General features: G+C 36.9%; 1 protein-coding gene across 2 annotated transcripts in view; it reads left to right on the forward strand.

Moving 5' to 3' along the window:
• spidr (scaffold protein involved in DNA repair) overlaps positions 1-17,408 on the forward strand; it is a 58,694-nt gene that overhangs the window by 2,852 nt on the left and 38,434 nt on the right. Inside the window, exons 2-5 of one of the 2 annotated variants that reach the window (XM_067435576.1) lie at positions 7,145-7,196; positions 7,692-7,939; positions 10,758-10,852; positions 12,724-12,901. In XM_067435576.1, the coding sequence (XP_067291677.1) occupies positions 7,161-7,196; positions 7,692-7,939; positions 10,758-10,852; positions 12,724-12,901 (557 nt within the window). In that variant the 5' untranslated portion in view covers positions 7,145-7,160. The remainder of the gene's footprint in view (positions 1-7,144; positions 7,197-7,691; positions 7,940-10,757; positions 10,853-12,723; positions 12,902-17,408) is intronic. The other variant, XM_067435575.1, reaches the window with a different exon arrangement.

Here is a 17,408-nt window from a genome sequence, read left to right on the forward strand (position 1 = left end):
TTTAGACAAGATCAGATATATACCCATCATTAATAGCGCGTTATAATCTGTGGTTGGTGAATGCAAATTAATTCATGCAATGAAAGTAGGTCAGGAAGTGAACTATCTGCCTAGCTTAACAGTTATAATTGTAGTGAAGTGGTTATGATTTGGGTTAAGAACAAAGCAGTTTCAGTCCTTGGATTTAAGACAAACTGAGATCTCAGTCCTGCTCTTATCAATGTGAACGTGAAATGAAAAACCTGCATCATCTACTCACACTCATGTGGCCATAGGGAAAAAGTCTCAGAATTTGTTTTGAAGAATGTTACAACTGATTTTGTCTATACACATTTTTTAAATGGGGTCCAAAACATCACTGGATTCCTTTGACTTTCATTATGGACAAAAACATTCTTTTGTGTTTAAGTCATGAAGTTTCGGATTGACATAAGAGTGAGTGAATGATGACAGAATTTTTATTATGGGATGAACCATTTCAAATATATCCTGATTTAATGTTGGGAATGTTATTCCCAACTGTGTCATCAGCAATGACATCATGAACTAGTCTATTTAACTCATGCTAGTGCTCTTTGACCATGATTATCATAATTCAGCATGATGCATCGTATTGTCATAATGGTACAATACACTTTTACTGGCACAAACTGCAATTCTGTTCAGACTGTTCTGGCTAGATAGTTCCTTCTGCTTCCTGGAAGGGCAGTAGTAGCCAATTTTGTCATGTTAAAGGGATGTTATGTATCACTGCATAAACACAGCTCATAATTGACTAATTAATAGTTGGCAGCCATCCCATCACACATTGCTTAAACATTCAAAGGTTTACTTGTAGTTTAGTCTGGTCCTGTGGCATATGTCCAATTAATAATTTGATACTCAAAATATAAATACACATTTTTAGAGTTTCTTTGTCATCTGAAAGAAAACACATAAAGACTCATTAAATTGAATAATTTAGCCATTATACGTAAATAATGGCTAAATTATTAAAATTTAATGAGTCTTTATGTGTTTTCGTCACAATGTAAGGAATCGTCACAATCTTGATTCGTTTCGCTTCACCTTAAATTGGCAAGAGTTATTTATAAAATCAGTATAATAATGAATATACCTATTTATTTTAATAAATAAATCACATTTATAAATTAATAATAATTTAAATCTTATAATCTCAAAAAAATTATATAACCATAGTAAAACATTAATAATGAAAAACAGAAATTATATTTTTTTAAAAATTTTAATTTTGTGTTTATTTTGAAAATTCATGAGTACACTCTTTCACTTTACATGTAGTGCTCAATGCAATCACAGTCTCAATTATATATTTTTTTTATATTGTTTTTTTATTTTTATATAATTGAATATTATTAATTTTATAAATATGGTTATTAATACAACCTCAATGTTTTATTTTCAAAAGCAAAACAGAAAATCCCTCAAAGTGAAACACTGAGGTTGTATAAATAAGAATATAAATGTATATATATATATATATATATATATATATATATATATATATATATATATATATATATATATATATATATATATATATATAAATCTATATAATACATTACATTAAAACATTAAAAAAAAGTTTAAAAAAAATAATTTGTATAATAATAATAATTATTCTCTCATTTGTTCACTGTACAAAAGCATAGACTATCAAAAAAATATATAGAGGTAGTGTCCGTGACGTTACCCATAGGATTCTGAAGTGCAGTTTTGAAGCGTAAAGTAGAGATGAGCTGTCCGTTGCCATCTTGCCAGCACGCCATCGCGAGTCACGCCCGGATAACAGAAAATGGTCAAAGAGGTGGGATGTGGGCGGAGCTTAGGTGACGTGATGACTAACAGACAGCGGATAAATGGCTAAAAAGCTGTCACTCAGAGTAACCACACCCTTAATTATGCAGAACTTTAAGGCTTTATATAATGTAAATGAATGAGTTAAAAATTGACCCCCTCACAGTTGTCATAAAGGCAAAATTAGCCATATAGACCAAAACCACAATTTGTACCAGGCTGTAAACATGTTTTTTCTGCGTGTCAGCCATGCAAGGCGCCATCCAGCTCGTCGGGGTCAGCTGGGGTTAGGCGTCTTGCTCATGGACACCTCGACCCTTAGTCAGGTGGAACCGGTTATGGTTCAAATCATATTGGTCTTTGTGAGGAAACTCACTAGTGGTAACTTTGAAAATTGCAACTGCCCACCCCTCACCAATCCCTTTTTGAAGCACATAGAGAAGCTACAGTGGCCGACACAGGATAAAAATGTCATTGTCTGAGACAGCAGAGAGTAGCTAACGCTCTGTAGATTAGTTTTGTCCGTTTAGGGCTACTGTAGAAACATGGCGGCGCAAAAGAATGACTTCACTGTAAGGAGACCTGTGGTGTATGTAGATAGAAATGGCTCTTTTAAGTTAACATAACGGTTCATTGTGTAAGGGCTTTATACACCACTGAGAACAGTTATGTATGTTATATTGCATTTCTGTCATTAGATCCCCATAAATATTACACACTGTACCTTTAAATCATTTTCTCTTTTACCTTGTGTAGTTTTGTTTTTGTGGAGATGAGGGCATGTCACTGAACCTGTCCATGATGACATCTGAATAATTTCATTACCAAATGACAGGTACATTTGTGCCAAAATACTATAGAGTTAGGTGGTGGCTTTGACGTCAACAACAGAAGATATGGGAATTTAACATTGTTTTCCCCCCTGCAGATCAGAACATGTTTGTTTTTGGATAAATAAAGTTGAGAAGCACTAATGTAAAACATATTTTAAACATATTTTTTGAATTTTCTCAAGATGTCACTAAGGGTTTGAATGAAGGATGCTGAAACATCTTTATCTGAAATGCTTGTCAGCCTTGGACTCATCCAAATCACAACTATGTTTAGCACTTACTCCCCTGCCTCCTTTTAAAAGTGTCTTTTCAATCAGCTCCGCTTCCAGGATTCAAGATTGAAACCATTTGTTTAAAAAAAAAAGAAAAAAGCAATTGTTTACTTGCCCGGCTTTCGCAGGAAAAACGCTTTTGGGTCCATTTACAGGAATAGTGGGTGAAAAAAACAGATATGCGTCTAGACATAATGTGCTTACCGCACATTAAATGTGTTTCTCAATTAATTACAGCTGTGTTTCTACCTATAATCAATTTCCTTATTTCATCCTACAATTGCTAATCAAACTTGGGCGCCCTTGAAAATGACACTCTTTTCTGTGGCCTGGCATCCCTCTCTGTTCAGTTCCGTGATCGTCCTGTTCCTGCTGGTTTGGGAACTGCCCCTATATGACGTGTCTGGAGTGATAGATTTGATAGAGCGAAAAGTTTGTGTACTCCTCCATTCATTTTGAGCCAGTGCAGGGTGAACACATTTTTGAGCCCGGGCCAGGAACATAGTGTACTGCGGAGAGAGAGAAAGACAGAGAGCGCGTGTAGTGCACCGTTCGCTGGCAGGCTGCCCTGCAGGGTCAAGTTGATTCAAATAAAAGAGTGTGTAGGCTGTTTGGCGGGCTGGAATGCCGTTCGTGTCTCCACATGATAAGGAGGCAGCCGAATTTTTTTTTTTTTTTTTTTTCACAAGAAAACCAGTTTGTGACAATGCAGCCACAAACATTTTCACACAGACACACACACACAACCCCCTCCCATTCCCTCACACCCACCTTTTACGACCTGTCATAAGGTAAATGACTCAAATATCACCTATCATCGGGTCTCATGATGGTCTGGGTCATATCTTCAGGTCTATCTTTGGAATGCATCTTCTCTGTCTTTCATTGTCTATTGTTTGTTTAAGGGTGTGTGTGCTTTATCAGGACTGGATGTCCCTCGTCACTTCTCAGATTGCCTGGTAGATTGTCCTATAATGCATTTGTAATAAACTCTTTAATTTTCACAAAGATCTGTAGAAGTGCTTTGGAAACGGCACAGGGTCTGTTTACACCTGACCACTTCATGCGTTTTCTCTGATCGGATATCTAGCTGATAGTGACTGATCTCCCAAACCACTTCAGGAAGTGTTCTGTTCTGTTCTTTAAAATGTACTCCTGCCAAAAAGTAAAAAAACAAACAAAAACAAAAACGTGTGAGAGCGTGTTAATGGCTAATAACATGTTATTGCCAGAAATGAGAGCGCTACCACAACACGCATTGCCAAAGATGAGTAGCTCTCTTCAGCATGCTAATGTGCAAATTGCCGCAAATTAAACTGAAAGTAAGTGGCAGGTGCTCAAAAATCAATCATCTTCATTAAAAGACTAGATTAAGACTAGATTATCTTATCAGTGCTGATGCCACTTTCTTCTAAATCAGCTGATCTTGTAATTTGCTGATGATGAATAAAATGCTCATATCTGTTGGTTTTGTTGGTGATTGAATTTATATATATTTTGAGAGACACATTTATGTGGCCAAGTGTAAATGAAACTGTTTAAACAAATCATATAGCTATCTGATCATTAAAATGCTTGAGATATATATGTGTGGTATGATATCTGGTTCCAAGATGTTGGCAGCAGATCCTTTAAGTGCTGTAAGTTGTGAGGTGGGACCTCCATGGATTGGACTTGTTTGTTCAGCACATCCCACAGATGCTCGATTGGATTGAGATCTGGGGAATTTAGAGGCCAAGAAAATCCCCCTAAGCTTGTTGTCCCCTAGCCTGACAAGCCAGACCCACATCAAGATGTTTGGTCAGGAAACTCACCATAGACAGCTCAACCCGAGGGGCGGATAAACGGTTGTCTTTCAAACTCGCTCTACACGCGATAGGATAGCGCTACACCAACCAGAGCAACAAAGGTGAAGCAGAGCTCGTTGATAGATTAAACATTCACTGTATCCGGTCGGCAACACATCTTCCCTTCTTAAGAATGACTTCAGTGCCGTTCTTTTCTCAGAGAAAAGCTTAACTCCAAGTCTTCCAGAGTCGTGGTCAAAGCTGATTCGAAAGACCGCCGTTTGCCAGCTTCTATGTTTCCTAGGACCACGCAAGCGCAACTCTGCCGTCATTATGTTAAGCCCCGCCCACCAACTCTATACACGATGTAATTGGCCTGACCAGAGTTTGGTTTTTACAGCTCAGACGTGTATTGAGAGTTGCTAGACAATACTCGCGGCAGATTAGATTTGCAGATTAGATTTGCCGCTAGGGTGCGTCTAGATTTCTAGGCTAGTTGTCCCCCTCAAACCATTCCTGAACCATTGCTTTGTGGCAGGCGCGTTATCCTGCTGAAAGAGCCACAGCCACCAGGGAATGCCATGGTCTGCAACAATGCTTAGGTAGGTGGTACGTGTCAAGGAAACATCCACATGGATGGCAGGACCCAAGGTTTCCCAGCAGAACATTGCCAAAGGCATCACACTGCCTCCACTGGCTTGTCTTCTTCCCGTAGTGCATCCTGGTGCCATGTGTTCCAGAGATAAGCGATGCACATGCACCCTGCAATCCACGTGATGTAAAAGAAAACGTGATTCATCAGACCAGGCCACCTTCTTCCATTGCTCTGTGGTCCAGTTCTGATGCTCACGTGCAACTGTTGGCGCTTTCGGCAGTGGACAGGGGTCAGCATGGGCACCCTCACTGGTCTGCGGCTATTCTGACACCTATCAGAACCAGTTGAGCTCCAGTAGCTCGCCTGTTTGATCAGATCACACAGGCCAGCCTTCACGCCCCACGTGAATCAATAAACCTTGGCCGCCCATCACCCTGTCGCCGGTTCTCCACTGTTCCTTCCTTGGACCACTTTTGATAGATACTGACCACTGCAGACCGGGAACAGCCCACAAGAGCTGCAGTTTTGGAGATGCTCTGACCCAGTCATCTAGCCATCACAATTTGGCCCTTGTCAACATCGCTCAAATCCTTGCGCTTGCCCATTTTTCCTGCTTCAAACACATCAACTTTGAGGACAAAATGTTTACTTGCTGCCTAATATATCCCACCCACTAACAGGTGCCGTGATGAAGAGATAATAATAATCAGTGTTATTCACTTCACCTGTCAGTAATAATGTTATGCCTGATAAGTGTGTGTATGGTTTTATATATAACCCTAAGTATAAGCAATAATTTCTGATTCTACCATTGCAAACGCCAGTACCCACAAAACCAATGATTTTAGATTAGTAACTAAAAGGCAAGTGTCGGATGTGGGAAGAATGGGTAGGAGTTGCGTGCAGATTCAGAGTTCAGTGGCAATACTTAAGAAGAGTGATTTGAAGCCTTTTTCTGAGGTCAGAGGTTTAAATGAATGCAGTGCTGGATAGGCAAACGCTCGGGGGGCCCTTGGGAATTACGATATGTGCTGCAGGATGGATTTAATGGGAGATCACTTGAATTCTTGTTTTCTCACCTTTGCCCTTCTCATTTTTTTTCTGTAACATGTGAAATGTGAATTTGAATGATGATTGTGTTGTACAAGGTACTGGTTCGTAGATATTCAGGTTTTTGGCTTTGTCTTGTTGGCATTTAGCCATCTGTAATGACTTGGAAGTTTTTGTTCATTTTTAAGACTCCGATAATAACACAGGCTGCCATATTTTTGTAACACCTGTTTAGTCCGTAATTTCACTTTGACACCATGGCGGCAGCCTGTCAGGAGGCGTCATTCAGGTACCGTCATTTGTGTAATTGTGAACCAAGAGTTTTTGTAAGAGCTTTGTGTGTGTTTTAGCTTGAGAACAGAGTACATATTAGGTTAATTGTTGCATTTATTGACCTCAGGACTGTCAAGATTGAACAATCATGGTGTATGGTATTACTTAAAAGTCTTTGTGCTGGAAACTTTTAATCACAGAACTTGCTGAAATCAGTTCCTCTGTGGGTTTATTACCGTGACTGCATTTTTAATGTTCCTTTTATAGTCAAACTTTGAGGCATTAAAGGGATAGTTCACCCAAATATTAAATTTTACTTTTATGTTGTTTCAAACCTGTATTAATTTCTTCCCTCTGCTGAACACAATAAAATATATTTTGCAGAATGTCATTAACCAAACCGTTTCTGGTCCCCATTGACTTCCATAGTATTTTCTTCCATACTATGGAAGTCAATAAGGCCCATCAACTGTTTGGTTACCCATATTCTTCAAAATATCATCTTTTTGTGTTCAGCAGAAAAAAGAAACCCATGAACAACATGGAACAACATTGGAACAGCATGAGGGTGAGTAAATAATGGGTGAGTTTTCATTTTTGAGTGAACTATCCATTTTGAAAGATCTGTATGAGGCAGACATTAAACTAGACTAGAGGTCACAGGTCTTTCAGTACTATTATAACTTGAGCTTTGATGCTCATGTGGATGGTGCCAGTTCAAATCTGACATGTATCATATCCCAATTATATATCATGTATCATTTTGTTTCTCTCTCCCCAAATAATTATTTGGGGAGAGAGAAAAATAGGGGGCTTTAGATTAGTGTTGTGTTACTATTTAGATACTATACTATAGTATTTATTCATATTTTAAACTAGTTTTATTTTCAGTTTTCGTTTTCATTTGTTTCAATTGTAGTACTTTTTACATGCTTTTTGTCATATGTATAAATTTGTTTTTTAATATTTCTATTTAGCTTTTAATTAATTTTTACTTAAACAATATCAACACTGCTGTGGATAAGCATCTGTCAAATGACTCAAACTTCCTTCTCCTTTTTAGTCACCAGCTTTCAGGATACCAGACCACCAGATTTCAGACTACTCATCATATGATGATGATGATGATGATGAAGATCCTGAAGAAAGCAGAGCAGACTCTTCTCTTCTGGACGCAGCCGAAACCAGCAAGCAGTCGGTCAGCGAGTGGGTTCGATCCGCTCAAGCGATTCTTCAGACACCTAAGAAACAAACCGCCAAGAGCGCCAAGACCCCAGAGGACTCGAGTAAGAAGAGGAGGAGATTTGAAAGGTATGATCTATGGTTCTTGGATAATCTTCATTTCAGTTCAACCCTGTGCAAGATGAACTTAAATTATGAGTTCAGCGACTGGCTTTATGATTAGGATTTATCGTCTTAACCGTCAGTAATCCTTCACACTGTTATTCATTCTTACTGGGTTCACAACCCGAAATTTCATATCAGTGTAAACACACCGAATACAAAAGAGTTCAAAGTCTAGCAGAAGCAGTTTAATAATGCATACACACCCTTACTGTAAAAACCTGGTCAGTTTGGTTTTTGATTGGCTATCGAGGAGCGGTTTCTTTGCACATTTGTATCACCTTATTTAATTTACCAGAACACTTCCTCCTACGCACATAAGACAGCTCTGACTGCATGCTTAACACTTTGGGCTTTTTTTCTTACATTACTCAGCAGTTGCTTTTTAGTGGCCTTCAAAGATTGAGTACTGATGACATTTTTTACCATAAATGAGTCATTTGTCAGATTTTGTGAATGGGAGAGGAAGGACGTGTAGAGATCATCCCCTCACGGGGGAGCTGTGTCTCTTTTTGGCTCTGGTTAGTCCACATATCCTTCTGCTGACCCTCAGTCCCTTCTGCAGGCAAACACAGGATACGTTGCCCCCTGCCTCTGTGTCTGTTAATGTGGCTTTTTATGTTTTATCATGCTTTTATATGACTGCATACATATAAACTACCATTCCCTTAGCATACATAAAAACTGTAAAAATTAACACATCATAAACACCAATAAAGCATATAACAATTAAGTGCAAGCAGAATGGAGTATATCCTAACAAGAGCTAACAAGACTGTAACAAATTTTAAGCCAATAAAGTTTTATAAAAGACAAAACGTTCGCTAAATGGGGAGCAATTTTTGGTGTGCAGTGTGCAGATTTTAGTAAAGGGAAAAATAAATAATCTCTAAAATTTGTTATGCAGGATTTATTATAAATAATTTTTGTGATTTATTCCATGTGATTGATTTTATTTGTAGGATTCTGTGGGATTGATTCCATGTAACTGATTCTAAATGATTGAATTATTCTATGTAATTTATTCAAATTGATTCTCTTTATGGAATTGATTCATTTATATAAATTCTAGTTGATTCTCTATGACTCATTTCATGTGATTAGTTGTAGTTAACTCAATCAGATTAATTCTCTATGATAAATTCCATAGGAATGTTCTCATTAATTTTTTATTATTTGATTGATATCGTGGGATTAAATCTAACTGATTCTCTAAATCTTTTTTTTTTGGGGGGGGGGGGGGGTTGATTCCATGTGAGTCTCTACGAATGATTCCATGTAATTGATTCTCCATCTTTGATTCTATAAAATTGAAATTTATTTTATTTATAGAATTGATTCAATTGATTCGTATTGATTCGTGACGATTTTACATTCAAAAATACAACTATTAAGTAATAGGCTATTTTCTACACTGGTTTTGAGGCTCTCTTCTGAACGCTGGGTTTTGATGGGCGTGTCGCACTGGAGACTTGGAAGTAAACGCCCACGGCTAGGATTGGATAAGATTTGCATATTTAATGAGCTTCAGCTTCCCTGTCAGTTCAGTTCACATGAGTGAGGGATTGTTTTGAAACAGCAACCAGAATGATTCTCTCGATCACAGGGCTCGTAAATGTCTTTATCAAACAAACACAATGATTTATTTCTCATCACTGATTGGACTATTATTTTTGTATTACTTGGCCCGCCGGATCAGTGGATATAAGCGGAAACCGTGCACACTGATCAAGAAAGGAAAGGTTATTTCACTATTTAAGATTCATCAGCCTGCTGAAGGGCATACGTTTTAGTAGTCCGTCTGGAAAACAAACAGCCCTAGGACTATTATTACATATAAAAAAGACATTCTACTCACATAAGTGTGTTGCACTATTCCTGTCGGATCCAATACAGAAGGCACAGCATTGTGTTACAATCTCAATATGTCTGCAAATCCAGTATTGACCTGAGACTTGTTTACAAATGATTCGGCAGTGAAATGAAGTGAACACGCATACATGTCTTCCTCACGTCAGCTGGTATTTCATTTAAAAAATGAAGTATGACACATTCCTAATATTATGATCCGAAGGAAGCTTATGCAGCGACTGTTTTTCCACAACCAGGAAAAGCGCAATATCTTGCTATCTTCTTCGGCATGTTTATTGCTGCTGGCTAGCGTGATCCGAACAGCTCCATGAGTCGGTGGTTAGGGCTAAGGAATTACACGTGATTATTATTCTGTTGAGGCGTGTTTCGCCACACGATGATAAAGATTCGCACACGATAGTTTTCTGGGCCTGGTGTCTATAAAAGCTTTTCTTTGACTAACTATGAAGTTTTCAGCTCTGAAACTTACAGTATATTATTATATTACCATGACCTTTTATATATCAAAAGCAATATCTCAATTCATCGCCCCTTTAATTATATATGAATGATTCCCATTTATTCTTTAATATTGATTTTCTGTGATTGATTTCTTGGGAATAAATTCACATATATTAATTATTATGTGGGTACTGAATCCATAGGTTTGAATCTTCAGTGTGATTCTAAATCTTTGTATTTGATTCTGTGTGAATGATTCTGTGGAATTGATTCAATGTGACTGATTTCGTGTGATTGAATCTATAGGTTTGATTATGTGGGATGGTTTTTATGTAATATGATTCTGTGTAAGTAATTCTGTGGGAATAAATTGAATCCTACTTATTCAATTCATCCTGTCTGACTGATTCATTGTGATTAATTCTATGGGACTGACTGCATTCATATATCTTTCTGATATCTTTTTTTATAGAGGAGGTCTTGCTGAAAGGCTCAGCCGACTCCACAGCAGGCAAAGATCAGCCATCAGCTTCTGGAGGCATCAGTGCAACTCAACCACATCAGCTGGTAAGACTCATCCTGTCTGAATCATATCTGTTTATGTGAGGACTCAATAACGTCTTGAGTGACGGCTGAGTACAGATTATTAGGTTAGTTCTCTGTTACCACCAATGCTAATATTATTTGAAGGTTTCTTTGTTTCAGTGTAATTATACATTTAAATATTGATAAATATTAAATAACAACCTGTTCCTTCTGTAGGGTTAGGTTTGGTTCAGGGTTAGTTGCATGTTATTTTGCATAATTACTATAGAAACTATTGTCAAATCAAGTGTTATCCACTATTAAAATTAAATTTTTCGCATTTAAATACTGCCGATGTCTGATCTGGCCTTATATGCGGCAGGAAAGCATTTAACCGCAAAACCGCAGTTTTCATATTTCCATAATTGCTTGTCACATTTGATGAAATGTGTTAAATATTCCAGTGATAAGATCTCGCAGTGTACAGTTGCAGGAGTAGGAGGCTGTAAAAAACTACGATTGTGATTCAGGTGACAATAGGACCTAATTGTCTCTCAGCCGAAGCGACAGGAAACCACAGACACAAACACACTGCAGACACATTCACACACTTTACGTTTTAATTTTCCATGGTATAACGGATCTCTTTTCAAACAGTGACCTACTAAGGGGTCTTCAGTGTGTGTAGTTATGTTTGAGTGGAGGTTTGAAGAAGTTAGTGTTCCAGTTGAAAGTGGAAATTCAAGAGAAAACTTTTGAGGAAATTAAACACGCATGCGCGCGTGCGTGTGTGTGTGTGTGTGTGTGTGTGTGTGTGTGTGAAAGATATACTGCTGCCATGGAAAAGTCGTTAAGTAAATACTATCCTAATTAAAAACCAATAGTTGTTAATAATCTAAACCTTTTTTTTTAATGAATAGTGAAATGTATAGTGGTTTAATAATATTCTAGCTCTTTCCACATTTACTGATTCATTGCATGCTTTTGGATGTAATATGAGCTAACTAAGATGAGCTCCAAATTTAGTTCTCAAGTGATTTCTTTAGTTTCCATTCATGTTTGCTTGTGGAAAAAATGATTTAGAATGACTGGACATAGTTTATGGACAGCTTTGCAACTGGCATAATTCCTTAGAAAATTCCACTGCCTGAAAAACGCCTCTCCCACTCACTTCTTGCCTGTTGAAAGATTTATTATTATCTATTTTTTTATACACAACATGTTAGGTGATAAATCAGTATGTGCAATTAATAACTTGTTCATTTTCTTTTCATTGTCATGCATAGCTGGTTTTGGCACCATTTACCAAAACAAAAAAAAGGGAAAAACGCCAGTGTTCCTTGTATTTTTGTTTTGCATGTTATTGCGTGGAGTAAACAGCCTGTTTCTCTCTCTGCTTTAAATTTTTTAGCTAAAATTTCCATTACACATAGTTCAGAAGTTTTTCTCTGAAGTCTTGGCTGTGCTCTCCATGATTTCAGCTGAGTCAATTGTGTTCATGTGTCGGTTCGAGGAGGCCAAGTTTTCTTTAAACAGTCAGCATGGGAATATATCCCGTCAGAGAGCAGGATTTTATTTCATTTCCTTAGAACTAACTGAAACGAAAAAGTTGAGTCCACGCCAGTGTGAGTTTTCACAGCATAACCCAAAATATCCTGCTGCTGTTGTTCATTTGCTAGGCCTGTATGGTATCTGTTTTGCAAAACTTTCAGAAGGAAACTATCTTTCAAATGCTGTTTATTTTATAAAATTTAAAGCTTACATGTATGCTAATTGTTCATGCTGTATAGTTCTTAACTAAATTTGAAAATATAATTATAGTTGTTAATCCAAAATGAGGACTTGCATTGTAACATGGACAAACACACTGTACATGTACAGATGTAAAGTTTCATACATTTCTTTGACCTAAGCTGACAGGCCAGATGTCCTGACACTGAGGATTCTGGGAGTTCGAGAGGAATGTGGCATGCAGGCTGCAGTGTGTGACAGGCTGCCGGAGGGGGAAATGTGTGTGGCTCTTTTCAACAAAGACACGGCCGCCCAAGTACAGCCTGCGCCTGGAGACATCGTCCACATCTACCCACCATGGTGAGAGTCCTGTTTCTTAACATTTTACCATAAAATATCACAAGTACAGTTTATTATCTCTGATGATGAAGAAAAAAAAAATATATTGTAAAAAAAAATCTATATATGAAATATTAACATTTATATATAATATAAATTATATAAATATATAGTGTATATACATGCAAATATTTCTTAAATATATACATGTATGTGTATGTATTCAAATATACATAATTACACACAGTACACACACATATTATGTAAACACAAACTTTTTTGGATGCTATTTAATCGATTTGACAGCATACAGTATAATTATTGTTATTATTTGGAATGAATAATAGTGATTGCTTAAGCATTTGAACTAACTTTAAAGGGTTAGTTCTCCCAAAAATTAAAATTCTCTCATTAATTTCTTACCTTAATGTCATTTGACAAACGTAAGACCTCCGTTCATCTTCAAAACACAAATGAAGACATTTTTGTTGCATTCCGACGGCTCAGACAGGCCTTCATTGACACCAATGTCATTTCCTCTCTCAAGACACACAAAAGCACTAAAGACGTCGTTACAAAGCCCATCTCACTACAGTGATTCGACAATAATTTTATGAAGTGATGAGAATAGTTTTGTGCACAAAAAAAAACTAAATCACAACTTATATAGTGATGGCCCGATTTCAAAACAAAGTTTCGAACGTTGTGAATCAATACACTGATTCATAACATTTAAAAACTTTGTTTTGAAATCGGGCCATCACTATATAAGTCGTTATTTAGTTTTTTTTCCATTTGTGTTCTGAAGATGAACAGAGGTATTACAGGTGTTGAACGACATTAGGGTAAGTAATTAATGAGAGAATTATCATTTTTGGGTGAACTAACCCTTTAACCATAATGATCAGAGTTGTACTACAAACAAATAGGATGCTTCAAATAATGTGGATGTTGAAAAAGGTGTACTATTTTCTCTTGTGATTGAGCTTTTCATTTTCACCCAGTGGGTTATTTAAAATAATGCAATCATCGACATTATACCCATTACACAGCACTATATCCATTATACGAAATAAAAACTAAAGTTTACTGAATTAAATGTTGACCAAGGATGAGGTTTTGTCTTTGAAAAACATTTTTTTGTTCAAGACATTCAACCCATATTTAAGTGTTGATAAAAAACAACAACAAGATAAATGCATTTAAGCTAGAATAAAAAAACGTTTTTTTGTTTAAAAGCAGAGGCTTTGTTCTTTCTTTTCATTGCATGTTCAGATATTCACACAACAAAATATACTGGGGGCCATGAAAGTTGTGAAATTATCAAACATGCAGCTGGCGGGGACTGGCAACATTTTATTTTGTAAACGCTGCGGGGAAAGAATTAAATTAGTTTTTCATCTATAAAGCAGTTCTGCAGAAAACAGTGATGTCATCGTCAATTGATGCGTTTCCCAAAAGCAAAAGTAGATCATAGAGACCATTGGTGGCAATTGTTTTACTATCAACTTAAGCTTACAATGCTTTTGGCAAACACAGCCCAGTCCAGTCCAGTTTTCATCCAATAGTGCCAAAGCATTTAAGTCAGTAATATTGTTGAATATTAAGTGTCCCAACTAAGCAAGTCAGAGGCGACAATATTCTAGTATTCTCAGATGTTTTTTCTAATGCAAACAACCATCATTTTATGTATTTATTTTCTTAACATTTCATATAGTTAGTTACCTTTTGTATAGTTTCCATTTAATCTTCAATTTCATCATAATTTCATCACAGCTTAAGTCTAGATTACTTGTATTACTAAGCAGTCATGCACATTTCCCTATATCTACTGTCATAATTAATGATGAATCACTGTTCAAGCAATAAGCCGCAGGTTGGCAGGAACAGTCTTGCCGTGTGTTTTGCACAGAGCTGATAAGAGCGAGAGGCCTGCAGGGCTTAAGGTGAGAGAGACAGACGAGCCAGTCTCCATCTGTGTGGGAGGACCACAGATTCACAGATCCGTCCAAACCAGAGAGGCCAGCACTCACCGGAAGCCAGAGTCCCGCCCCTCTCTTTCTCCCCCGTATCGCCCCCATGTAGCGTAGCTCCCACGTCATTCCTCAGCTCCAGGGAATGGCCTGCATACCTCTTCCTGGCAGCTCTGAGCTCATTTCCAGCAAGCTGGGAAAAAACATAGCTGGATCCTTTTTCTTCCCTCGCCTTTTTCTTTCTCTGGGTTTTTTTTCTTTTGAGGAGCGTTAGGCTGCGGATCACAATAACTGTGACAGAGGCCAGAGAGCTGAATAGAAAACACATGCGGCACAGTGTTCTGCTGGCACAGTTTCTCCTCTTGTCTCATTTGCTCTCTTTTTTTCTTCTCTCCCCCTGCGGAGTGTTTGCTTTAAGGGCAGGCATAGTTGACCCTGGAAAGTCCAAGAGTTCATTTTACCCTGGAAAGTCCACCCGGTTGACTCCAATTCGGCCCCCATAGTTTGCAGCCGAGAAAATAGCTGGCAGATGATAACACTTTACATATCGTCAAATATATTTAAAAACGTGTGTAGTTGATAAATTTAGACATAGAGGAGTTTTTTTAATGTCAAAACGCATGAATACAAAAAACATTTTTTACATTTTTTAGAAATGCAGTGTTGCTCAGGGTTGGGCAAAATTCCAGAAGTAAGAACTGACTTCCTTTCAATTCAACATTTGGCATTTTAAGAATTTTAATTGATTTGTCCACACCCCACAGGAAGTTGAATTTTAATTAAATGATTCAGAGTAGTCTAGAAGGTAATGGCATTTATTTCCATTAAAAATATATATAATCTATATAAAATTATTTACAAAACTTTAACTCCCGGTTTCAGGCCTAGTCCCAGACTCAAATGCATGTTTTAATTGAAAGTAACTTACACTGACATATGGTAAAATATTGCCATTCAGTGCCATTGTTTTGTGTCAAGATGCACACCAGCAATGTTTTTTTTCTATGGCACGTTTAGATACTTAAAGGGTTAAGAAAAATGAAAATTAGCCCATATTTACTCACCCTCAAGTCACCCTAGGTGTATATGACATTTTTCTCTCAGACAAATAAAATCAGAATTTTATTAAAAAGTGTCTTAGTGTCTCCTCTGAGCTTCATAATGGCAGTGAATGGCAACCTTAAATTTGATGCGCAAAAAAGTGTATCTGTCTGTGAAATGGGGCTGACAACAAAATTTCAAACAAGGTTTTGTCAAGTTTTCAAACAAGTTAGTTTTGATAAAAATGTAATATGACACTTAAAGTCTAGTCACACCAAAACCGATAACTGTAATAATAATAAGTATATTTTCATCAATAACCAAAAAAAAAATCTTGATTGGATGCATGGCTGTTAACAATGACAACAAAATATATGGTAAGCAATTTCTTCAAGTTGATAACACTTGTTATTAAAAAAATATTTATATTTTACCATCTTAGATTTGACATGCATTAAGGCCAGAAATTGCAAATCCAAGCAGTTTGTTAATTATGTACAAACTGTATTGTATATTTGATGACCAAATCAACACACACACACACACACACACACACACACACACACACACACACACACACTGTTCCCAGCTCACTGTTCCCAGCTCATTCATTGTTCAGTTATGAAGGAAATACCTGTCATCACTAAGTAGTGATTACACCTGTGCCGCACCCTCACCTTTTTGTGTCAGCTCTGACGTCAGTACACTCTCGTAAGTTTGTACATAACTTCCTGCTCCAGTCCACCGGAAATGCATTCATGCCGCTATGTAACACTATGTGCAATTAAATGAACCAATCTCTCCTAAGACTTTGTTTCCTGTGAAACTGTAAATCTCTAAGACTATTTTTATTTGTGTCTATATATATATATATATATATATATATATATATATATATATATATATATATATATATATATATATATAAATATTATAAATCGCTTTTAATCGCATCTAACATACTTTTTTTATATAATATGTGTGTGTATATGTGTGTGTGTGTGTGTGTGTATGTACATTTACGCATATATACAGTATATATGTGTGTAAATAAATGTGTGTGTGTATATATACAGATATATACAGTGTATATATAATATATATCATTTGAATAATATATATGTATATCATGTAAACAAACTCACGTTAGTCGATGTATATTGTATTGATTTGTTATATATATGCACACACTCATATATACTTACGTGCATAGACATATATACTTTTTTTTTTTGGGGGGGGTTTTTTTTTTGGACCTGTCACTGTTGGATTGTCAAAGACTGGAATTTTCTTTACTATTCTTCTTAGGCTGACAGCATGTTGAAAAAGCGCTTGTTTGCATTAGGGTGGAGAGGACCCCCACCTCTCCTGTGTAAACTTGCCTTTGCTGGCTGCCCTGGAGCTGTTGGCCAAGGTTCATTAAGTTCAGCGAGATGACTTGTCTCTGCTGGCACCTGTTCAATTCTCTCTCAGGGCAGGATGATTTAAATACTGACGTACATGCTACGTCTCAT

Source organism: Pseudorasbora parva, chromosome 24, assembly GCF_024679245.1.
Source record: "Pseudorasbora parva isolate DD20220531a chromosome 24, ASM2467924v1, whole genome shotgun sequence".
Taxonomy (NCBI): domain Eukaryota; kingdom Metazoa; phylum Chordata; class Actinopteri; order Cypriniformes; family Gobionidae; genus Pseudorasbora; species Pseudorasbora parva.